At 38.4% G+C, this 25,522-nt stretch overlaps 1 protein-coding gene across 1 annotated transcript in view; it reads left to right on the top strand.

Annotated features, from left to right (window-relative positions):
• The window catches only part of CCDC192 (coiled-coil domain containing 192), a 198,618-nt gene that overhangs the window by 25,599 nt on the left and 147,497 nt on the right, over positions 1 to 25,522 (top strand). Inside the window, 2 exon segments of the mRNA XM_049707872.1 lie at positions 17,697 to 17,828; positions 18,753 to 18,809. Of these exon segments, the coding sequence (XP_049563829.1) occupies positions 17,697 to 17,828; positions 18,753 to 18,809 (189 nt within the window).

Raw genomic sequence — 25,522 nt, 5'->3', positions numbered from 1 at the left:
GAGGGAAGAAAAATAGATAAGCAAAGCTTTTCTACCCAAGTAGCTCACAACCAAAAGAATCACTGTAGGGGCTGGAGAGTGAAAATAGTAGGTATTTGTATGGTTCCCAGATAGACTGCAGCATAGTATCAAGTTGCAGGATCTGTGTATGTTATTTTCCTGAAGTATTGCCCCTGGAGTTGCCAAATTTGCATATAACCAAGGCAATTTAATTGGAAGTTGGCAATGGTGTGAGGAAAAGGAGAATATTATGTGCGAAGAAAAGCACATTACAGGCATTTTCAACGTTACATTTTTAATTAAGCTGAATATTTTATTAGATTTGGCTGTCTCCGCTGTTACTGTTGAAATAGGTTAATCAAATATAGACACTGTTCTCAGAGGATTTAATCCTGAAATTTTTGCTTTCTCCAGTGTTTCAGTTTAGTCTTATTCTTGAAGAGATGAAAACTGTAACGACACTCCCCTCCCCCCTATTTTTAAATTCAGTAGATGTTTTAAAAATGTGATGGCAGAAGGATAGGGAAAGGTAAGGGGAGCAAATAGCCTTTCTTCAAGCTAAGAAAGGAGAATATTTCTGAATGGGACACCTGTCTCAAACAATCAAACATTTGTCCACTGGGTGCCACTGTCTTCCTTACCAGGCTAGGCCACTTTGTGGTTGCAAAAAGAGAAACTGTCTTTAGTGGTCCAGACAATGGTGTGTGTGTGTGTGTGTGTGTGTGTGTGTGTGTGTGTGTGTGTGTGTGTGTGTGTGTGTGTGTGTGTGTGTGTGTGTGTGTGTGTATGTGAAGGAGTATTTTTTCCTGTTTATGTGTATACATGTTAAGGCTTCTTTTTTAACTTCTTTATTGGAGTATAATTGCTTTACAATGGTGTGTTAATTTCTGCTTTATAACAAAGTGAATCAGCTATACATATACACATATCCCCATATCTCTTCCCTCTTGCATCTCCCTCCCTCCCACCATCCCTATCCCACTCCTCTAGGTGGTCACAAAGCACCGAGCTGATCTCCCTGTGATATGCAGCTGCTTCCCACTAGCTATCTAGTTTACATTTGGTAGTGTATATATGTCCATGCCACTCTCTCACTTCGTCCCAGCTTACCCTTCCCCCTCCCCGTGTCCTCAAGTCCATTCTCCAGTAGGTCCGCGTCTTTATTCCCCTCCTGCCCCTAGGTTCTTCACGACCTTTTTTTTTTTTTTTTTAGATTCCATATATATGTGTTAGCATACGGTATTTGTTTTTCTCTTTCTGACTTACTTCACTCTGTATGACAGACTCTAGGTCCATCCACCTCACTACAAATAACTTAATTTCATTTCTTTTTATGGCTGAGTTAAGGCTTCTTTTAAATACCATTAATTTAGGATTTGTCACAAAGACAGTGGGAATGCTAGCTGGCTTTCACTGGTAATCCAAATCATTTTGTCAGATGGGCTGGCCTGGTGGGCTAGAAACAAGTGGGAAGAGGAGAGGAAATGTCAAGGACAAAGATTTGTGCTGGAACTAGGGAGTGGAGGCTCATGGTATTGTCAACCAGTGGGTCCTGCCTTGCGAAATGGCTAAATTTTGACATTAGCTGAGTTCTTACCTCCTGGCTCTGCCTCTTAGTGATGCACATAGAACTAACCCAGATAGATGCCTCGGGGTTCATCTACACTAAACACCTGTTGGTCCTGGGCCTCAGGTTACTTAAACTAAACCTTTCTAGGGTCCCTTCCAGCAAGGTCTCTGTTGGCTTACTATGCAAAAGAAGGAACTTAGTGAGGAAATAAGGAGAGTGTGGCGCTTCCTCTGTGAGGTCACAGACTTCTTTGTTGGATTCCCTTAGCTAACAATTATTCTTTATTTCTCTGCAGTCATGCCACTAGGGTCAAAATAAAAGAAATATGACAGCAGGATAATTTGCAATTAATACTTTTAATCTGGGCTGTTCACAGCTCTAAGAAGTAAGTTTGCAGCAAGTCAGCTGGCCAGAGTGAGAAAGGGACATAAGAATCCATCTCTCTTCCTGGGTAATAACTGTAGATAATTCAAAACATTGTCAAGTTTTGCTAAAGAAAATACTTGATTATATTTCCTGCAGGTTAAGACCCGTGGGGGGAAATGCCTGGAAATTAGTAGAGAAAGGACTAGAAGGAGGCACAGGAAAGGAGGAAAAGAGTCAAGAGGAGAAAAAAGAAGCGTGAAGAGGTTTCAGGGGAAACTCAAAAAGAGGCAGTTTTTGCCTGTGTGCTGGCTTCTATCCCCAGTGCACATGGGAGGGACAAAGAAAGGGGCTCCGGGGGTTGTAGTTGATGACTGTACGCAAGCTAAGAGACTGCACAGCTTTTGTGCTAAGAGAGTGTCAGAAGCCACAGTGTCACAGTGGAGCACAGATCCAGAGAGCCACCAGCGCAGAGGGACGAGGGAGGCCAGTTCCTGAGACATTTCCTCTGGGAGCAGCATCGGCCCAGTGTGTCTCAGTCATCACCAGCCTCTGGTTCCCGGCTCCCAGCAGCAGACCCAGGAGAGCTCCGGCTTTGTTTCTGCTCCAGGACTTGCTAGCTTTATGACCTTGGGCAGTTCACTTAGTCTCTCTGAGTCACAGTGGTCTTATGCAGAAGAGGGTGAACACATTGGTTTCATAGGGCTGTAGTGAGGATTGAACGAGATGAGTGTAACCTGGTTCTTAGTAGGTTCTCGATTAATGTTAATTTATCTCTACCGCTGCTAGTGGTCATAACAGAACTGTATATTCTGAGTCATATGTCATGGGCTTGTGTGTGTGTGTGTGTGTGTAAGTTTCCTTTTTTACTGATGTCTCTCAAAGTGTTTGAAAGACACCCAGATCGCAACACAGTGGTTCTTCTCCAGTGCTCACAATCTCAGAGTCTTTCAACCAGGAAAGGTCTCCTTCCCACCCCAGCTCCCTTGCCCTAGCTGGCTTTTTTTTTTTACCACCCAGCTTTCTCTTATCTTCTTCCTCAGCTCCTCATTTGGTAAAGGGACTTTAGTACTTTAACCTTCTTTCTGCTTCATCTCTTAAGTCTTCTATCTGTTTCTGCCCATTCTCTGATTTTGCCAAGATTGGGAGCTGAATTGCCCATTCAGCTCCAGTGTCTGGTCTTTTCAGAATTTGGAGGGTGGCGGGCGGAAACTGGAGAGTGAGGAGAATCTGTGGTCATTTTCTCACCAAGGAGGTGAATCCAGTAACAATTACGTAGTCAGAATTAGCTTCAGGCGTCTTTCGGATACCATACCTAGCAAAACATTAGTTATATATTAAGTGTGGCATATACGCTAGCTGCGAAAGAGATGTCATTATTTGAAGCAGGAGGTAGGAGGTGGGAAGCTCGGTGGGGAACTTGATCTTTTTTTCTACCAACTGTGTTTCCCAGGTAGGAATAAGACATAGACAAGACACAGCAAGGGGCCCCTGATGGTCTTTGGAGCATAAAAATAATTGTGCCCTTTTTGTTTTCATAAAGAGAGATTTATTGGTGACACTCAAAGTGCAGAGAAATTTCAATGGAGAAGAACATGCTAGTTTTATTTCTCAACTTTTGAAAAAAGCACATGGGAGTCTTTTTCTTACTTCTTAGTCATAGCTCATATGCCAGTTAGCATAGTTTTCCCCTCACCTGATGAGAGAGACATTTCCGAAAGCCCCAAATAAAACTAGTAACAGCAGCTTCCTGTATCCTCACTCTTTTTTTTTTTTTTTTTTCCTCACTCTTTACTGAACTGGATCAATTACGTTATATTCCAAGAGGATTCCTTTCCCTTTCTTTTTTCCCCTGGGATCTCCCTAAGTTTCTCTTCCATCTTAAAGAATAGCAGAAGCAATAATGGAGACAAAGCATGAAAGGGGGTGTAGTGGGGTGGCGGCTAAGTTCACATCCTACAGGGATTCAGGCCTGGTACCAGACCCCTGCAGTGTATTGCCAATGGCAGGCAGAGTAGAGAAACTGACATTCATTAAGCATCTATAGTGTTCCAGGTACTGTGCTTCGATTGACAGACATTTCATCTGATCCACACAAGAACCTTATTAGGGGCACTATTATTATAATCTCCATGAGGAAAACGAGACTCAAAAATGTTAAGCCATTTTCCCAAGGTCATACAGTTAATAAACAGTGAGGCTGATATTCGAACATAAGTATTTTTAAAATTCAAAGACCCTGTTCTTAAGAACGTGTGGTTATAGGTCAAAGCCATTTAAAGAAGTTTCCTACTCAAGCAGCACTGAACAAAAAGAACTCACCCTGGTTCCCAAACTGGAACCTAGAGGCTTGTTAGACAGATTGCTGGGTCCCACCCCTAGAGTGTATGATTCAGTCCATCTGGGGTGGAGGTCAAGAATGTGCATTTCTAACAAGTTCTCACTCTACACTGAAGTGAATTTCCAGCCCTAACCCAAACCAAATGGTGAAGAGGAAACATCACTCTTGCTTTGTGCCCCCCAGCTCCACAGTAACTAAGTGAATCAGTGAGGATTAATCTTGGGTACATAAAACAACAACCCAAATAAGAGTGGCCTAAACAAGTAATCGAGTAAGTCTGGACACAGGGAGCCCAGAATAGGCTCAGGAGCTCTGCAGCTCTCAGAGGCCTGGGCTTGGTCTCCGTGCATTCACAAACATAGCTCCCATCCTCAGGGTCCAAGAGGTACCTGCAGCTGCAGCCATTCATGAAGTCAAGTAGCATGAAGATGAAAAAGGCAAGTGCAAAATAGGGATGGACAACTGCCAGCTGAGCAGCCTCTTTGAAGAGCTTTTCTCCAAAACTCACCTAATGAATTCTTACATATGCCTGACCACGGTTAATATCATGGGGGCTAGGAAATATGGATTTTTAACTGGGCACATTGTCACCCCAAGAGTATAAGGGGTTTTTTTTGTTTTTTTGTTTTTTTTACTAAGAAGGGGAGAATGGATATTAGGTTAGCAAATACCTGCTTTGCTCATCCAACCCCTTCACCATACTGTTGCATGTAGTGCTTTGTCTCGTCAAGGTTCTTTTGCATGTAAATATCCAGTTTTCCTAGCACCATTTGTTGAAGAGATGATTTTTCCCCTTTGAATGGTCTTGAAAGCCTTGTCAAAAATCAATTACTCATAGATGCATGACTCTATGGACTCTGAATTCAATGCCAATGCTCTATAATGGAATGACTTTCAGCAGTTATTTCTGGTTGTAAATCTCAGGTGAATTTTTGAGCTGGAATTTAGAGTCAGTCTTCTGGGTCCTTTACCAATACTTCCTCTCAGTGTGAGAACTATCATGAACCCCTCTGACATATGCAATAGTTTCTGGCGATTGAACGAAGCTTCTAACTGATCTTTTAACTTTAAGACTGAGAAAAGTAAGCAGAAAACCAGAAAGACAAAAGGCTAGTATGTTTGACTCTAATAACCAACATTTATTCATCATTTTGTACCTAAGGCTCTAAAATAAACTCCCATTATTTGCGTCTTAGTGTTCAATCTACGTTTTCTTTAAGTTTAGGAATAGAAAGAATATAGATCTCCAGCAAATTTTTAGTTGCTGAATATGTGTGTAAGTAGCTAAAAGTGATTTGATACATATTGAGATTGCCACCAAAAATGTTCTGGTTCTTTTTCCATTGTTTAAATGCAACAGTGGATCCCTTGATGTCAAGTTTATTCGAAATAAGTAATGTGCCCTTGGTAGGAGTATTCATTTCTGCAAACGCTCAGAAATTATGCTTGATATGCCAATCTGAAATCATGAGTTTCTGTGAATGAGTTTTTGTTTTCCAATCCGTTTGGAAGTCTACTTTAATGCCACAAAATCACAAGCAGCTTGTTTGACTTGGAATGCGTTTCCTAATCACCATGAAACCAAGCAATTGAGAATTTTGTTAAACAATTTGGTTCTAGTTTATTTTATTGCAGAAGAGTTCCCTCTTCACACACACACACACACACACACCCTCCTGTCTAAGCAGTTGTCAATTTTAACCCTCTTACTGGATTGTTGCACACCAATTGGGAACCTCAGAGAATATAAGGAAAGAATACAAGCTGGTGAAGAAATGTGTTGTTTTGAGTGGAGTTGAGCACAATGACAAATGGGCTTCTGTTGTCAGGGATGCGTGGACTTCTGGCCTGTTACATAACTAAAGACTTCCTTTTGCTTGTAAATGTCAAGATCAAACAGAGGTCAGTTTTAAATAGCTGACCCAGTGCTAATAAATGTGACTTTCTTGTCTAAGAAAAAGCAAATGCCTGGCCCCTTATAAGCCTTGGCTCTGGTGATAAGAGCAAGTATCTTTTTGCATGGGCATAACCTACATGTTCTTCATAAAATTTTCTCAGAGATGGCCAACTAACTTTCACTTTGCTTAACCTCTACAAGGAAATTAGTAAATTAGGTGTACGCTTTTGTTGAATTATCCATTTATTCATTCAATAAAATATTTATTGAGCCCTTACTGTGAGCCAAGTGTTCTGCAAGGTACTCCTACGTATGTTAGCTTGTGTATTTTTCCCACTGGTCCTGGAAATTTGCATTCCCATTTTGCAAATGATGAAAGCTCTTTTGTGGGATTGCAGCCTGCTTGTCTGCTCTTTCTATACATTCTCCCTTAGTGACTTGCCTTTAGAGCACAATCCACAGAGAAGAACCAAGTTTTCATCATTAGTCCTTATCTTCCTCCTGACCCCTGACCTGGATATCCAACTGCCTACTGAATAGGCCCACCAAGGTTCTCAGAGGCAACTCAAACTCTACCTGTCCATTAGCTTCCTGCCCCAAATCTGTTCCTGCTCTCAAATCCCCTAGGCCAGGGAGAGGTGCTACCTGCACCCCCTGTGGCTTATATGAGAAATCTGTGCTGCTTTGATTCTTTCTTCTTCCTCACCCCACACATCCAATTGCTAAGTACTATGAATAATTTCTCTCAAACGGTTCTTCAGTCCATCTTCTTTTCTCTATCTCTACCACCATTACCCTTGCCCAGGCCACCAACTGCAGAAACTTCTCCCTACTTTACTTTCATTATGGTCCTTGTTTGATGACTCCTCAACACTATAGCCAGAGTGAAGATTCTACAACGCAGACCTCCTATTTCTCCTCGCTTAAATCCTAAATTAGCCCCCTAAATTAGCCCCGTCAGAATCAAATATATACTTCTTAACAGATTTTATAATCCTCTGTGGTCTAACCCCCTACTTATTTCTCCAGTTTTATCTTATACCACAGCCAGCATATTACTATGACACCACTTTCAATTTCTTGAAAGGAATGTATTCTCTCTTACTTTCTTATCTATAAAAAAACCAAAAGGCCTTGTTCCTTACAGTCAAGTTTTAATTAATGCATCCCTTTCCTCTACTTCTGCAGAGAATTGCTCTGCTCTGTTTCCACCACCTCCTCTCATCCCCTTTTCCATTAACCAACAAAACCCAACAAACTTCTCCCTTCAGGTCTTCAATTAGATGCACTTACTCCAAAATGCTTTTCTTCCTCTTTCAAGTTTGAGTTAGATGTCCTCACCAGGTGCTCTCATAATCCTTCTCCCATTTTATCACCTTCCCCACCCCACCCCCAGTAACTGGAATGGTCTATATCTCCCATTACACCATATGTTCCATGGAATAGAAGTACAGACAGTGATTTCCCTGAGGTCTCAAATCAACTTAGGATTCATCCAGTCATCTCTCTGATGTCAAAGCTATGCTCTTTCCATTATGAAAACTGGTGTTTTCATAATGGATCAACTGGTGTTGATCAGATTTGCCCTCAGACAGAAAACTCTGTGTCTACTGAGAACAGATTTATTAGGAGACCAGTGTCAGGCATATCATGTGTCAGGGCTTGCAAAAATCCAGTTTAGAAATGATAAGTGCCTATTAGTAGTGAAGAGAAGAAAGAGACAAGAAATATTTACAAGATGGTTTGTAATTAATTAAATGGAAAAGTAGTATTCAAGACTGATCCCAACCATCGCATCAAAAAGAATAAAATATCTAAGAATAAACCTACCAAAGGAGGCAAAAGACCTGTACTCTGAAAACTATAATGAAGAAAATCAAGACAACAAAAACACATGGAAAGATATACCGTGTTCATGGATTAGAAGAATCAATATTGTTAAAATGACCATACTATCCAAGGCAATCTACAGATTCAGTGTAATCCCTATCAAATTACCAATGGCATTTTTCTCAGAACTAGGACAAAAAATTTTAAATTTGTATGGAAACACAGAAAGTCCCAAATAGGCAAAACAATCTTGAGAAAGAAGAACAGAGCTGGAGGAATCATGCTCCCTCACTTCAGACTGTACTAGAAAGCTACAGCAATCAAAACAGTATGGCTTGAAAGCCCAGAAATAAACCCATGCACTTATGGTCAGTTAACCTATGACAGAGGAGGCAAGAATATACAACGGAAAAAAGACAGTCTCTTCAATTAGTGGTGCTGGGAAAACTGGACAGCTCATGTGTAAAAGAACAAAATTAAAACATTCTCTAAAACCATATACAAAATTAAACATAAAGTGGATTAAAGACCTAAATGTAAGACCAGATTAATTTCCAAAATATACAAACAGCTCATACAGGTCAATATCAAAAAAAACCCAACCCAATCAAAAAATGAACAGAAGACCTAAACAGACATTCCTCCAAAGAAGACATACATATGGACAACAGTCACATTAAGAGATGCTCAACACTGTTAATTATTAGAGAAATGCAAATTCTGATCTCACACCGATCAGAACAGCCATCATCAGAAAGTCTATAAATAATAAATGCTGGAGAGAACGTGGAGAAAAGGGAACCCTCCTACACTGTTGGTGGGAATGTAAATTGGTGCAACCATTTTGGAGAAAAGAATGGAGGTTCTTTAAAAAACTAAAAATAGAGTTGCCATATGATCCTGCAATTTCACTCCAGGGCATATATCCAGAAAAGATGAACACTCTAGTTCAAAAAGATAAATGCACCCCCATGTCCATAGCAGCACTATTTCCAATAGCCAAGACATGGAAGCCACTTAAATGTCCATCGACAGATGAATAAGAAATAAAGAAGATGTGATATACATACACACACACATAAATGATACATATGATATATAAGATGTGACATATATATATATATATGAATATTACTCAGCCATAAAATTGAATGAAATAATGCCATTTGCAGCAACACAGATGCACCTAGACATTATCAAACTAAATGAAGTAAGTCAGATAGAGAAAGACAAATATCATATGATATCACTTATACATGGAATCTTAAAAAAATGATGAAAATTAACTTATTTATGAAACAGAAATAGACTCAGAGACATTGCAAAAATACCTATTGTTAACAAAGGGGAAAGGGGGGGAGGGATAAATATATATATATATATATATATATATGTATGTACTTCAATTTAAAATAAAAGACTGATCCCAAGTTTCAGGTGACCGGATGATCTGTGGTCACCCCAGTTATCTTATGTTTGAATCATTAGATGTTAAAGGTGACATTTCCTATGGAAGGCTCCATGTAGGCTCAATGTACCCCATGTATGCCCTGGACTCTTCTCGATGCTTTGTAATTTGGATTTCTTCATTTAAGTCTTCTGAATATTTCAGTCCTTTGATACATCAGACCCTTAACCTATTTCTTAGAAATAGTTTTTCTTTTTCCCATTTTTCAGGGCCTGGGGCTTCAAGAAGAAAATTTTAGATGACCATGTGTTTTGTATGAAGATCTCATTTATTAGCTTCAGGAACAGTTTAGTGCTTAAATTTAGAGCTGTATAAATATGAGTCTCTTGCAGTTACTGAATGGATGTATAGTGACAGGCTGTCCCTGATACCCTTTAGGGGCTATCCAAGTCAAAACTATTTACGTAATAATACTAATCGTTTATTGACCTTTTCTACTATCATTCTTTCACATGTAGAAAGAGAAGTTTTCTAGATGTTACATGAAAGACAACACAGATCAGGTATGAGAATCCAGCTGTCCTCTATTAAGTGGGACACTAAGGAGATTTGAGGAGAAAGAAAGACCCGTGAAAGAAACTCAAGGATAGCAGAATGCATATACCACAAGCCAGAGAGTGGAGAGTCGGTTCTGTGAGTCCTACCAGCAGGGAAAGCCTTTGCCCTGTTCCACAAAAGTGCTCTGAGAATGTAACAGGGAAGAGCCAAATCTGACTACATGTTGGATATGTTTATTTTACTTTAACCTTTACTTACTGTTGCTCTTGTTCACTAAACAGATACGGTCTCTACATAATGGCCTGCCTCAGGGAACCCTGCTCCTCTGCCTGAATGTTAAACCAAAGTGTCTTTGTTCAGGGAAACATCCGGACCCTGTCCACCTGTAGATGGATGCAAGAAAAGAAAATAACACATCCCTTCCTGGAGGCTGGCCATTCCAGGGGATATTTGCAAAACTCATGGCCTTTTTACTTTACTTCCTCATCTCTTCCCCCTCTCTGTGCTATAAAAGAAACTGGCATCCAAACTCTGATAAGATGGTTATTCTGAGACTTTAGTCTGCTGTCTTCTCGGTCTGCCAGCTTTCCGAATAAAGGCGTATTCCTTGCCTCAACACCTCGTCTCTGATTTACTGGCCTGTCGTGTGGTGAGCAGAGCAAGCTTGGATTCGGTAGCAAGAATGGACCAGAACTTAAAGGGACTAGCTGTACCTGAGGAATGGGTCCTAGGCCTCTTCAGTTGTTGGCTTTAATTTCTTAGAACCTGATACTATTACTTTTTGACTTTTATAACCAAACACTTTATCTTTACATGCAAGTTAGCGATTAATTGCCTCACCTTTTCCCGTGTCCCACTTCTCTCTGGTATATTTATCTATTCATACAGCCCAGAGGACTTATTTGAAGATTAAAAGCGTCTTAGAAATCTCTATGTCTGGATCCCTAACTTTATATTTCAACTATCGATTGACTTTTTGGTGAATATTTCTATTTTCAGTCAGAGCTTAAATGTTTCTTCATTACTCAGAGTTCCCTGCTTCCTCCCACTCCAATTTGGGGGTGTTATGGTTAAATTTGGTCCCTTCCAAATTCAAATGTTCAAGTTCTAACTCCTAGGACCTCAGAACATGACTTTATTTTTTGCAGATGTAATTAGTTAAAATGAGGACACGTTGGAATAAGGTGGGCTCCTAATCCAATATGGCCGCATCCATATAAAAGTGGAAATTTGGACACAGACATACAGGGAGAAAATCATGTGAGGATGAAGTCAGAGACAAAGGCCGTACTTCTAGAAGCCAAGGAATGCCAAATATTGCCAGCAAATTGCCCAAAGAAAGAGAAGAGGCATAAAACAGATTCCTCATCACAGCCCTCAGAAGGAACCAACCCTACCGACACTCGATCTTGAACTTCTAGTCTCCAGAACAGTGAGACAATAAATTTATTTTTAAGCCACTCAGTTTGTGGTACTCTTTAAGAGCAGCCCTAGCAAACTAAAACAGGGGGTAACCATGCTTCTAAATTATAGGCCTTTGGGAGTCTATTTTAGGATGTGCATAACCTAGGAACGGCTGGAAATAACTTGTTAAAGTAGAAATATTAATAAATGTAAAAGTCTGTTTTGTCTAGGATAGGGGTAGCATGAGGAATGAGGGTAGCATGAGGAATTTGTTGTTTGTTTTTAGCTGTAAAATTGAAATGAGACCAAACCAGTTCTGTGATCTAAAAGTATCTTCAGACATAGGGGTTCCTGCCCATTCCACAGGTAGGATAGGTAATTTTTCCAGTGCTTGCCTCGGTTATTTATTGCCAAGGAATTTCATAGCTTGTAGTCCAACATAGCTTGCAAAACTTTTAGCACAAAGGAAGCCTTTGTTTTTCAACAAAGTCACTACTCTCTGTAGCGTGAGCTCTACAAGGGTTGCCAAGACTCAATTTGTTTTTGAGTGGTTTTTGAGTGACATTGGAAACCTTGTCTACAATATTAATTGCTGTGTTTGTGGGCATGGGTTGTGGGGGAGATGATCTAAGAGGAGATAAACATAACAATTCACATTACTTAATGGGGTGGTTTTAATAATTGTCCTCTGTGATGGATTAGGTGGACTGTGAGAGAAAGAGAAGATTTAAATACATTTGTGGCTTAACCATATGGATGGGTGGTTCCATAAGAGAGGGAAGTCTGGGGAAGGTATAGAATATAAGGAGTTCATTCTGAATACATTAATTCTTTTTTAAAATTTATTTTATTGAAATATAGTTGATTTACAGTGTCATGTTAATTTCTGCTGTACAGCACAATGATTCAGTTATACATATATATACAGTCTTTTCCATATTCTTTTCCATTATGGCTTATCCCAGAACATTGAATATAGTTCCCTGTGCTATACAGTAGGACTCTGTTGTTTATCCATTCTATGTATAATAGTTTGCATCTGCTAATCCCAAACTCCCAATCCATCCCTCCCTCACCCCCTCTCCCCCTTGGCAACCACAAGTCTGTTCTCTATATCTGTGAATCTGTTTCTGCCTTGTAGATAAGGTCACTTGTGTCATATTTTAGATTCCACATATAAGTGATATCATATGGTATTTGTCTTTCTCTTTCTGACCTATTCACTTAGTATGATAATCTCTAGGTCCATCTATGTTGCTGCAAATGGCATTGTTTCATTTTTGTATGAATATATTAATTCTTAGTTGCCTAGTAAATATTCAAGTGACAATATTAAGTAGGTTGTTGTATATATATATCCAACAAGCCAAGTGGTTGTATGTAAAAAAATTGGGAGTCATAAACATGTGTATAACTAGTGTTTCAACCATGGCACCTAATGAGATCAGCTAGGACTTTCAGATTTTGATATTTAGAGGAGTGGAAGAGGAGGAAAATCTAGCCAAGGAAACAAAGAATCAGGAAGAAATCCAGAGACTCGTGTCCTCTAAGCAGTAAAAAGTGTTTCACAAGGCATGGCATGTTCAAATGTGTAATATTTTACCGGGAGATTGAATAATATGACCAGAAATGTGTCCACTGCATTTGGAAAAATGAGAATCATAGGCAACCTAGGGAAGATCAGTTTCAGGGGAGTAGTGGAGGGCAGAAGGCAATCGAAGAGAGATTAAGAGAGGAAAATAATCCAGAGTAGCCCTCGTCACAGCCACTGGGAAAATTTTCTTTTTTTTTCCGTATCATAAAAAGGAGTTAGGTTAGGAGAGAGGGAGAGAGAGAATTCTGAGAATCTAATTTAAGACTCAGAATTTAGGGGTGCCTCTACTTCTCAGTTAAATGAACCAATTAATTATATTTTTTAATCTAAAGCAATTGGCATTAGCTTTCTATAACACAACTGAAATCGTCTTGATAAATAGAGAAATAAGTGGCATACCCAAAACTAAAACTTAGTACAACCCTTACCAAAGGAATACCCTCTGGCCTTTTTCTTGATTGTGACCGTGGAAGAAAAGGACAAAGAAGGCTCCCAGAGGTCAGAAACAGAATCAATCAGATCAGAAACCAGGACAGGCCTTAACATTGCTGACTAATATTGATAGAATGTGACATTGGCAATGGTCTATGACAACTGTAAGTTGTTTCCCTTTTTCCTTTTTTTAAAAAAGGTAATAACACTGTGATTGTCCTGTTTTCCCTGTATTTTAGACATATGTGGGTGGGGGGGGGACATTTAAATTTTGTCTTTAGGTGCCTATCATGGTGAGTCTCATCTGGATTTGATTTAGAGAGATACACACAAAATGTGAAGCCAGATGTAGGAACTCGAGATGACACTGGGTTATCTCCTTTTGAGAGGGGAAGTGCATTTTCGGATTAACGTAGAATAGATGCATCATATTATGCAGGAGCATTTGAGGAAAAGCACATCCTCATGAGCATGAGGATATAATTGTGCGGAACACCCAGAGGGTGAATTTTAATTGGCCTCTATTTTCATGTTTACCTTTTCTGGAGAATAGCTCCTTTAGGCTCCAATCTTTTAATAATCCTGGGGCTGTCAACCACAGTATTCCTGACTAGAGGGAATGGTCTTTAAGCATATGACTGAGGTCCAGTCAATTATGATATCCCATTTTCCTGACAATAAAGAACAATCCAGGAGTGGCCGTACGAACATAGATGGGGCCAAAAATAAGTCCTTTTTCAACTTGTTACTGGAGGTCAAATTGTCTTACTATTGAGGACCTGAACCTGGAAGGCAATAGGTAACATCTTCCCCAATGTGTGAAGAAATCTTGTCTGCACTGGGAAATCATGAAGCCAACACATAGGACCAAGATATAGAGGTTAAAAAGAGACAGAATACTATGATTTTTTTGGATTCTGTGGAATCTAGTTGTGAGTGAAACAAAAATCTACTTCTGACTCCCCACTTATATAAGCCAATAATTTTTTTCTTAAAAAAAAGTGAGAAGATTGTAAGAAAGTGACAACAGTGTGGGTAGGCAATCATTTTAAGAAGTTTGAGTGGGAAAAGAAGCATAGAAATGAGATGATGACTGGAGGAGGAAGTGGGGGAATGTTCAATAGACAGCTTTTGTTTATGGGAATTACTATAACATGTTTATATGCTGAGCAGAATCATCCAGAAAGGGTGAGAATGAAGAAATGGATGGGGGCGTGGGCTGTAGAAATTACAGGAGCAAAGGCTTTTGACAGATAGAGGAGATAAGATTCAAAGCCAAGCAAAAGGTTTGGCTTTTGATAGAGGAATATCTTCTCCATTTGTTCAGTAAGAATGCTTTTTCCTTCAACTACCAGAAACCCAATTAAAGTAACATGTTAAGGCCCGCTATCATCGCACATAAGATTAAGTCCAGAGATGGAGCAGTTCCAGGGCTGGTTAATTCTACAGCTCAAGAATGTCAGCAAGAACACAGGTGTTATCCATCCTTTGCTCTACCATCCTCAGTGTTGACTGTCTTACCACAATGTCTGCAACAATTCCAAGCATTACATGCAGTCAGAACATCCTTTGAAAAAGAGTTGTTCTTCCTTATGTATGTCTTTTTAAAAAATCTGGTAAATTCCTTCTCCCCAGGCTCCAAGGGCCGCTACTGGATTGCAGGCTCATGCCTAAAGTCATTTTTTATGCATGGGCATGAGACCAACAAGCCTGGCTGAGCAATTGTGATTCATTCCCTGGAGCTGGACAAGACCAAGTTTCCCTAAACACATGGCTGCTGGCTAATCCAAATTGGGTGTCTGGCAGTAAGGGATAAATGGGGAAACAACCAATGGGAAACAGATTAGCAGGGCCTGCTGCAGTAAGGTTTAAATATTGGCTGATGAGAAGGTGAGGGAGTAGCCATCTGGCCCCTATTTTTTCAGTGAAATATTGATGAGGTGATCATTTGGGGAGAGAGGGTTGAGGGTGGAATTTTGAAGGGAAAGAAAGCATGAAATGATACTTGAGGAAAGAGTAGAGAGTAATAAATAGTTATCTCAGAGAAGAGGAAAGCCAATTTACTAGTGGTAAAGTATGGTATTTTGATGTCAGGGGAATGTAGAGTACCTGTCTGAGATTTGAGTTCATTAATTTAAAATTAAACCAATCCAATATTGTTATTTTTTTCAAATAACATTCAGTGAATGGATGTAATGATGACAATTTTCTTACCCACTGAGAGCTAGCTAGAAAGTCATTTTATTTTAAAGGAGGTGAAATTCACATAAATACAATTAACCATTTTAATGGATGCAATTCAGTGGCATTTAGTGTGTTCACAATGTTGTGTTACCGCCACCTCTCTCGAGCTTCAACGTTTTTTCTTCACCCCAGAAGAATACTTTGTACCCATTAAGTAATGATTCCCCATAATCCCTACCACCCATCCCCTGACAACTGTTAATCTGCTTTCTGTCTCTATGGGTTTACCTATTCTGGATATTTCATACAAAAGGAATCATACAATATGTGACCTTTTGTGTCTGGCTTCTTTCACTTAGCACGATGTCTTCAATGTTCATTCAAGTTCTAGCAAGTATCAGTACTTCATTCCTTTTTATGGCTGAACAAAATTTCATTGCATGTATACAACACAATTTGTTTATCTGTTCTTCTGTTAATGGACATTTGGTTTCCACCTTTTAGCTATTAAGAATAATGCTGCTATGAGGGTAACCAGCTCACAGAGGCTGTGATGTCTTCAGATACTTTATTTTACAATTTGATAAATAATAAATATTGGGGTAGAACCCGTATGAACGCTTACAGAAGTCTAGAGGAGGTGGAAGAAACGATAATAATAGCTACTAAGTATTTGATTTATTCCAGGCATTGTTCTAAGTGTTTCTCTTGTATAAACTCATATAAACCTCAAAACAAATGCATGAGGTAAGTACTATTCTTTTTATCCCCATTCCCATCTACAGATAGGAAAATCAAACTCAGAGAGTCTGAGCAACTTGTCCAAATCACAGAGGTAGCAAATAGAAAACTGGGACTTTTACCCAAAGGCTCTGACTCCACAGTCTGTGTCTTTAGCCATTACACTAAACTGTGTGATAAAATGGAAGGGTGCTCAGAGAAACCAGACTACATTTCCAAAGCATCATGTACCTGAGAGTTAGACGTGTTAGTGCCCATGTGGAGCACTGCAGGCCTCCCAGGTCACTGAGAGCTGAAAAGCAAAGCCAACAGTTCACAGCATATGTGTTCCCTTTGACCCTCCTGCTGCACTTTCATAATCGCCTGCACATAACACAATGGTTGCATAGAGAGCCAACCAGACAAATATTTGTTGAGTGACTGATGGTGTGGGTGGGTGGATGGATGGGTGGATGGATGGATGGATGGATACCAGTATATATGATGTGCCCAACTTATTTCCATGGCAGACCAATCTCATAATGCTTCTCCATCCGGTAAACTGTTTAAATATTTGTTGCCCTTTTCAAGATGAGACGGTATGCTTTGCAATAATACTTGGAGTAATACGAAAGACATACTTAGAGATAAGCCGCGCCTAAGAGCATGAGAATTGGAATGAATACAAGGTTGTGTGTCCCTTTCCAGGAACTCTTTCAGAATTGTTGCTGAGTTATAGAGAAAAAGCACAATAAGCTTCCTGAATGAAAGAAGAAGCTAGTCCAGGGGCTCTCCAAGGGAGTTAAGGGAATAGGGACTATCAAACTACCACTCTCCTCAAGAGGAAACAGTAAAACAGTCACTTCTAGACATTTTTTGGTTATGGTTTAGCATAGATCTGCCATTGATCAGACTTCAACTAGAAATTCCTGTATTTCCCTTCAGCTCCTTCTACCTCACTGCTTAATGGTAAAGACCCAAGGGAGTCAGAACTCCTGCTCTTTCTAGACAGCTGTAGTCCCCCAAGAGTTAAGTTTCAAGAACCCTATGTAAACCACAATACAGATTTCAGGTTCAGCTGTACAAGTAAAGTGCAATGTTTAAACATAATAAAGATGACTGTTGAGATTGTTGCACCACAAATCTCTCTGCCTGCTGAACTATGTGGTCTCATCTCTTGCTCAGAAAGATCTTTATTATTAAAAATAAATAAAATCAACATTATTTCCTTAACTCTCTATACTAGTCATTTGTCATCTATGAGGAATGTTTCAAAAGCCATTTTCATATTTAATAGATATTGGTGGAAGGCAATTCATTTATAAGTCGGACTTTTAAAAGGAGCTTTAAAAAAAATCATTGTACTTCCATACACTTACAAGCAAATGTCTTTAGCTTTCAGCCTCTGAAGGAACAAAATCAAAGCTGCTTGAACAAGTTTCCTGGCTGGAGAAAAAACTAGAGGCTCTGGACCGAAAGGAAGACAGGGGGGAACCATATGAAAAACTGGTCCTTGCAAAAGACCAGGTATGTTGTAGAAGAGAAATAATCTTTATTTCTAAAGATTACCTAAACTTATATGAACTGACAATTCTATAGTAATTTCTGGCTGGGTTGGAAGTCCATATTTAAGTTTAAGATGGTAAATAACAGTATTTGTATTTGCTCAATGTAACTGTATTCCCTGATGAATATTCACATACAAAAATTAACTTTCTTGGTGATATTTTTAAAGTTTGCTTGACATGTATTCTTTTGAACCATATTAGCTGAATATTCTATTTATTTTGTACATGATATTGACTACATAAATGGTTTTTGGGTTTCAAGGTTGAACTTAATCAAGGAATAGCTTCTTTCTCTGTAGTGAAACAAGTGGATCAGAAAATTTTTCATTGACTTTTAATAAATCAGTTTATAAGAAATTACCAATCTCTGAATTTCTAGATATTTATATATGTCATTACATAAATTTATCTCTTGTTTGTTTATCATATTGGTTTGTATCTGCCTTTGGGATAGATAGATAATCTGTATCTATATGTAAATATGTATATTCACACAGAATATATCCATATATTCCAAAGGCAGATACAAATCCATTGGCTCCCACATGTATGTATATATGATAAAAGGTGGGTTAACATTACCTACAGTACATCAAGCAAACATTATTTTTCCCAATCATCTAATTATTAATAATTCATGTACTCTGTTGCTGGATTCTTCCATAGAGTGGAAGAGAAACAGGGATGGGAGTGATGATTTCTTTCTTTCTTTTTCTGGGGGGAGGGAATGATGATATCTTTAATGATGATTTTAAAAACATCTAGCTGAGATAATGCTGCCATTCATAAGATATGAGAACTGGTACATGTTTATATCTGGAACACTTTGAACGAGTAAAAGGAAGAGTTATGTACTTTGTTTCTAAACTTTGCTCCTTTTCAGTGTATTGAAAAATTACAAGCTGAAGTGAAAGCTTCCCAGGAGCAACTTGTAGCCTATGTAAGTGTTTTTCTCCTTTATTTATCCCTTAATTTATATCATTGTTATTCTGGAAACGAACACAAACTTTTCAGAAGTTATAACTACGGTTTCTCCACTGCAAACCAAATCACAAAGCTAAGAATCAGTATTTTTATTACCTCTACAAAGCTGCTTTCTATAAATTCAATTCTGGTTTGTGTTGATGATAAAAATTACAAAACTGAGTTCTTATATATAATCAGATGGTCTAATCAGGTACTATCAGGATAAGAGAACTGGAAACTAACGGTAGAAAGACAAGCAAGTCAGCCTAGTTTAGTGAGTGAACGGAAGTGGAAATTATAGATACCTCACATATAGGCCTAGGGAAGTGCTTCTTAAACTTTAGTATATCAAGAAGTATCTGGAAAACTTTTAAGAACAAATTGCTTGGAGTTTTCTATATGCCTAGGATAGGACCTGAGAATATGTACTTCTAGGGGATGCTAGATTCGGATGCTGTGCTGTTGCCCATCTTTACACCATATTTTGAGAAGCATTGTTTTATATATATTTATTTTGCCCCAGTCTTGTGATTTTTAGGCAAGTGCTCATATAAACAAATCAGATATGGAACTGTCCATTTTGTGCTACAAGTCCTCCCCTGAGAGAGAGACCCTCTGAAGTTCCAGGAAAAGTTTCATTTTTACTTTAGCCTGTCTTCACTCAGAGAACAACTAACGAGCATCTCTTGTCACAATAGCCTTGTGTATCCACGTGCATAAACCAGTGGTCGTCACCCTGCCACTGTCCCTTCCCAAGGATCTGAACAACCCTGATGCCTTAAGTGTTTCCTCAAAGAGTTGATCGCCATCTTTTTAGTTATCTCCTCCATCCTTATCCTGGGTGTTATGGGATGACTTCTTGATTAAGAACAGTGGCCAGTCATGTTCAATGGCCAATCTGAACAACAACAAACTCAGACCCATCTGAGACCTGAGAGGCTGCAGCCCCAAAGTCCAACAGAAAAGACTGCAAAATAATAAATTCTGGTCACCATCCATTTGGGATTTGCAATGAGCTAATCTGGATAAAATCATGGTGTGGGATACGGAGGGTGGGAGGGAGATGTAAGAGTGAGAGGCTATGGGGATATATGAATATGTAGAGCAGATTCACTTTGTTATAAAGCAGAAACTAACACACCATTGTAAAGCAATTATACTCCAATAAAGATGTTAAAAATAAAAAAAAAAGAATTCTCCTGTGAAGCCATCTGGTCCTGGGCTTTTGTTTGTTGGAAGATTTGTAATGACAGTTTCAATTGCAGTGCTTGTGATTGGTCTGTTTATATTTTGTATTTCTTCCTGGTTCAGTCTCAGAACATTGTGCTTTTCTAAGAATTTATCCATTTCTTCCAGGTTGTCCATTTTATTGGCATATAGTTGCTTGTAGTAACCCCTCATGATTCTTTGTATTTCTGCAGGGTCAGTTGTTACTTCTTTTGCATTTCTAAATCTGTTGATTTGACTCTTCTCCCTTATTTTCTTGATGAGTCTGGCTAGTGGTTTATTAATTTTGTTTATCTTCTCAAAGAATCAACTTTTAGTTTTACTGATCTTTGCTATCATTTACTTCATTTCTTTTTCATTTATTTTTGATCTAATCTTTACGATTTCTTTCCTTCTGCTAACTTTGGGGTATTTTTCTTCTTCTTTAATTGCTTAGGGTGTAAGTTTAAGTTGTTTATCTGAGATTTTTCTTGTTTCTTGAGGTAGGATTGTATTGCTATAAACTTCCATCTTAGAGCTGCTTTTGTTGCATCCCATAGGTTTTGGGTCATTGTGTTTTCATTGTCATATGTTTCTAAGTATTTTTTGATTTCCTCTTTGATCTCTTCAGTGATCTCTTGGTTATTTAGTAGCGTATTGTTTAGCCTCCACGTGTTTGTATTTTTTTACAGTTTTTTTTCCTGTAATTGATATCTAGTCTCATAGCGTTGTGGTCGGAAAAGATACTTGATACAATTTCAATTTTCTTAAATTTACCAAGGCTTGATTTGTGACCCACGATATGATCTATCCTGAAGAATGTTCCATGAGCACTTGAGAAAAATGTGTATTCTGTTGTTTTTGGATGGAATATCCTATAAATATCAATTAAGTCATCTTGTTTAATGTGTCATGTAAAGCTTGTGTTCCTTATTTATTTTCATTTTGGATGATCTGTCCATTGGTGAAAGTTGGGTGTTAAAGTCCCCCACTATGACTGTGTTACTGTTGATTTCCACTTTTATGGCTGTTAGTATTTGCCTAATGTAGTGAGGTGCTCTCATGTTGGGTGCATAAATATTTACAATTGTTATATCTTCTTGGACTGATTCCTTGATCATTATGTAGTGTCCTTCTTTGTCTCTTGTTAACAGTCTTTATTTTAAAGTCTATTTTGTCTGATATGAGAATTGCTACTCCAGCTTTCTTTTGATTTCCTTTTGCATGGAATAGCTTTTTCATTTTCCTCACTTTCAGTCTGTATGTGTCCCTAGGTCTGAAGTGGGTCTCTTGTAGACAGCATATATACAGGTCTTGTTTTTGCATCCATGCAGCCAGTCTGTGTCTTTTGGTTGGAGCATTTAATCCATTTATATTTAAGGTAATTATCAATATGTATGATCCTATTACCATTTTCTTAATTGTTTTGTGTTTGTTATTGTAGGTCTTTTCCTTCTCTTGTGTTTCCTGCCTAGAGAAGTTCCTTTAGCATTTGTTGTAAAGCTTGTTTGGTGGTACTGAATTCTCTTAGCTTTTGCTTGTCTGTAAAGGTTTTAATTTCTATGTCGAATCTGAATGAGATCCTTGCTGGGTAGAGTAATCTTAGTTGTAGTTTTTCCCTTTCATCTCTTTAAATATGTCCTGTCACTCCCTTTTGGCTTGCAGAGTTTCTTTTGAAAGATCAGCTGTTAACCTTATGGGGTTTCCCTTGTATGTTATTTGTTGCTTTTCCCTTGCTGCTTTTAATATATTTTTTTTGTATTTAGTTTTTGATAGTTTGATTAATATGTGTCTTGGCATGTTCTCCTTGGATTTATCCTGTATGGGACTCTCTGCTCTTCCTGGACTTGATTGACTATTTCCTTTCCCATATTAGGGAAATTTTCAAGTATAATTTCTTCAAATATTTTCTCAGACCCTTTCTTTTTGTCTTCTTCTGGGACCCCTATAATTTGAATGTTGGTGCATTTAATGTTGTCTCTGAGACTGTCCTCAATTCTTTTCATTCTTTTTTTCTTTATTCTGCTCTGCAGTAGTTATTTCCACTATTTTATCTTCCAGGTCACTTATCCGTTCTTCTGCCTCAGTTATTCTGCTATTGATCCCTTCCAGAGAATTTTTAATTCATTTATTGTGTTGTTCATCATTGTTTGTTTGCTCTTTAGTCTTCTAGGTCCTTTTTAAACGTTTCTTGTATTTTCTCCATTCTAGTTCCCAAATTTGGGATCATCTTTACTATCATTACTCTGCATTCTTTTTCAGGTAAACTGCCTATTTCCTCTTCATTTGTTTGGTCTGGTGGGTTTTTACCTTGCTCCTTCATCTGCTGTGTGTTTCTCTGGCTTCTCATTTTGCTTAACTTACTGTGTTTGAGGTCTCCCTTTTGCAGGCTGCATGTTCATAGTTCCCGTTGTTTTTCGTGTCTGCCCCCAGTGGGTAAGTTTGATTCAGTAACTTGTATAGGCTTCCTGGTGGAGAGGACCGGTGCCTGTGTTCTGGTGGGGGGTCTAGATATTGTATTTCTGGTGGGCAGGGCTGCATCTGGTGGTGTTTTGTGGGGTGTCTTTGAACTTAGTATGACTTTAGGCAGCCTCTGTGCTAATGGGTAGGGTTGTGTTCCTGTGTTGCTAGTTGTTCGGCATGGGGCGTCCAGCACTGGAGCTTGCTCGCTGTTGGGTGGAGCTGGGTCTTAGTGTTGAGACCGAGATCTCTGGGAGAGCTCTCACCAATTGATATTACATGGGGCCGGGAGGTCTCTGGTGGTCCAATGCCCTGAACTTGGCTCTCCCACCTCAGAGGCAAAGTGAATCATCTATACATATACATATATCCCCATATCTCCCCCCTCTTGCGTCTCCCTCCCACCCTCCCTATCCCACCCCTCTAGGTGGTCACAAAGCACCAAGCTGACCTCCGTATGCGATGCAGCTGCTTCCTACTAGCTATCTGTTTTACATTTGGTATTGTATATATGTCCATGCCACTCTCACTTTGTCCCAGCTTACACTTCTCCCTCCCCATATCCTCAAGTCCATTCTCTACAACTCTGTCATTATTCCTGTCCTGCCCCTAGGTTCTTCATAACCAATTTTTTTTTCTTTTTTATATTCCATATATATGTGTTAGCATATGGTATTTGTTTTTCTCTTTCTGACTTACTTCACTCTGTATGACAGACTAAGTCCATCCACCTCACTACAAATAACTCAATTTCATTTCTTTTTATGGCTGAGTAATATTCCATTGTGTATATGTGCCACATCTTCTTTATCCATTCATCTGTCAATGGACACTTAGGTTGCTTCCATGTACTGGCTATTGTAAATAGAACTGCAATATACATAGTTCTTGACACAAATAGGTTTACCTGTGGAGTGAATGGACAAGCAACTGAGAGAACATATCTATCTGTATATGCTGGCTGCTTTTTAATGTTAATTTTTTAAAATAAAACAACAACAAACAAGAATGTCCCTCTAGTTTACAGCAAATCATCCAGAAATACCAAGAAATTATTTATTTATAACTTTATACTATTTTCAAAAGGGAAGAAACAAAATTTTTAAAAATGTATATCTTGAACATAGCCTGGCATTTTATGAATATTAAACTTTATCTGTTCCCTTGATATAATTTTACTCTGTCATTAAACATTAAATATAATATTTAATTTAACCATATTTATTTATATTCTAACTTTACAAAGAGTTTGAGGTTGCCCATAAGAAATACAAGTATAAAATAGCTGAATTTTTAAAAGCATATAAGTAAACATAATTAAAAACATATATATTGAAATAAAATAACAATAAAAGGAGAAAAAATAGAATATTCATGTTTAAGTCATAAATTTCCATACGGTATAGTTGAAACAGAAATATAGCTTTGATCTTCCTAAAAGCCAAAAGTAAAGCAAGGAAAATGATCAGATAAATAGTTCTTATCTTATTAGGGGTAGGAGATATTACTACTTATTTTCTAATGAGTTAACTCTGAAATGAGAGTTTATATTGGATTTCATATAGGGAATATTGAAATATATAGTGAAGGGGAAAACCCATCAAAAATATCAGATCTGCAAATGCAGTAATGGGTTTGTTTTTCTGTTGTTGTTGTTGTTTTTTGTCTTGTCTTTTTTTTTTTATAATAGATCTTTAATAATGAGGTTTATATAGCTGTTTCTGTAAGTTCCATCAGAAGAAGCCCCGGGCATAACATGCAGATAAAGTAATCTTTACTCATTGCAATTGTAGTCTGATTGGACTGCATAGTTTTTTAATCCCCAACTATTTACAATAATCCAGCAGGCAAATTCAACTGCATTCAAAGGCCAAGTAATTAATGCAGGGAGGGGGGGATGGCCAGAACAAGTTATGTTAATCTAGAGAGTGCATGACTTACACAAAAGGGAAAATGAAGCCCCAGTTGACCAAATTATCCAGTTTCTCAGATGAAAGTCCAAGTTTTTTGTGAAATTTCCTCATTTATAAATGTTGGCAATTAATTCAAACAAAGTAGAGGGCTTTGTGTGGCAAACAAACACATTTATAGGTGGCCTAAATATGGACTTAATACTGGATTTTAATTTAGATGGCTGTTTTGTTACATCTATTCTATAATTTTAAAGATGTTCATTACAAAGGACATGAGTGTGTGATTACACATGAGGGGAGTTTGTTTTTATAGTTGTTGACTTTTTTAGTTAGGATACAGCTTGCTGTTGTAACAAAGGGACTCTAGAATTTCAGTGACAACACAACAGAAGTTTATTTCCTGCTCATTCCAGTAAGAGTCTATTGTGAATGTTCTTGTTGATGGGCAGGTTTTGCTCATTCATCATAACTCAGTGTCATTCAAGACTGAATGACCCTTTGCCATCTTTGATGTGTAAATTCCCAGGTTACTTTGGGATCCTCTCTATTCCCATTGGCCAGAGGAGAAGAGATCATGGAGGTATTCACTTGGGAGGTTTATAATGGGCTGTATCTAGAAGTGGAGCACCTCACCTCTGCTCATGTTCCATTGGCTAGAACTCAGTCATGAGGCCACATTAATTATGCTGGGAGAGGCAGTTTAGCCATGCACCCAGGAAGAAGAGGGAAGCATGGATTTTGATCAGTGGATGTCAGATTCTGCTACACCAGTGTTTAAGTCATTCATCTTATCTTGGATCTATAGGTATCCACAACATGACCTCAGAGTGAGCAACGTTAGAAATAGTTTTATTTTAAGAATTATTATTATTATTAAACCAGGTAAAACTTGAGATTAAAAGTTATGCAATAAATTCCAGAGAATGAAAAGGGATGAAAGAGAATGTACAATATCCCTCCACATCTTGCTGCATGACAGTCAATGGACAAAAATATCAAATTGCTTTTAAAAATAAAAAATACAAATCTGACAAGGCCCCCTTTTGTCATTGTTAGCAAGAAATTTGGTTTCAGGCATTTGGTAGGTAGAGTGGTCTTCTCTCCTTCT

Source organism: Orcinus orca, chromosome 3 (assembly GCF_937001465.1).
Source record: "Orcinus orca chromosome 3, mOrcOrc1.1, whole genome shotgun sequence".
In the NCBI taxonomy this organism is placed as follows: domain Eukaryota; kingdom Metazoa; phylum Chordata; class Mammalia; order Artiodactyla; family Delphinidae; genus Orcinus; species Orcinus orca.
Note: the sequence above shows the minus strand (reverse complement) of the source record. Positions and strands in the feature narration are given on the sequence as shown.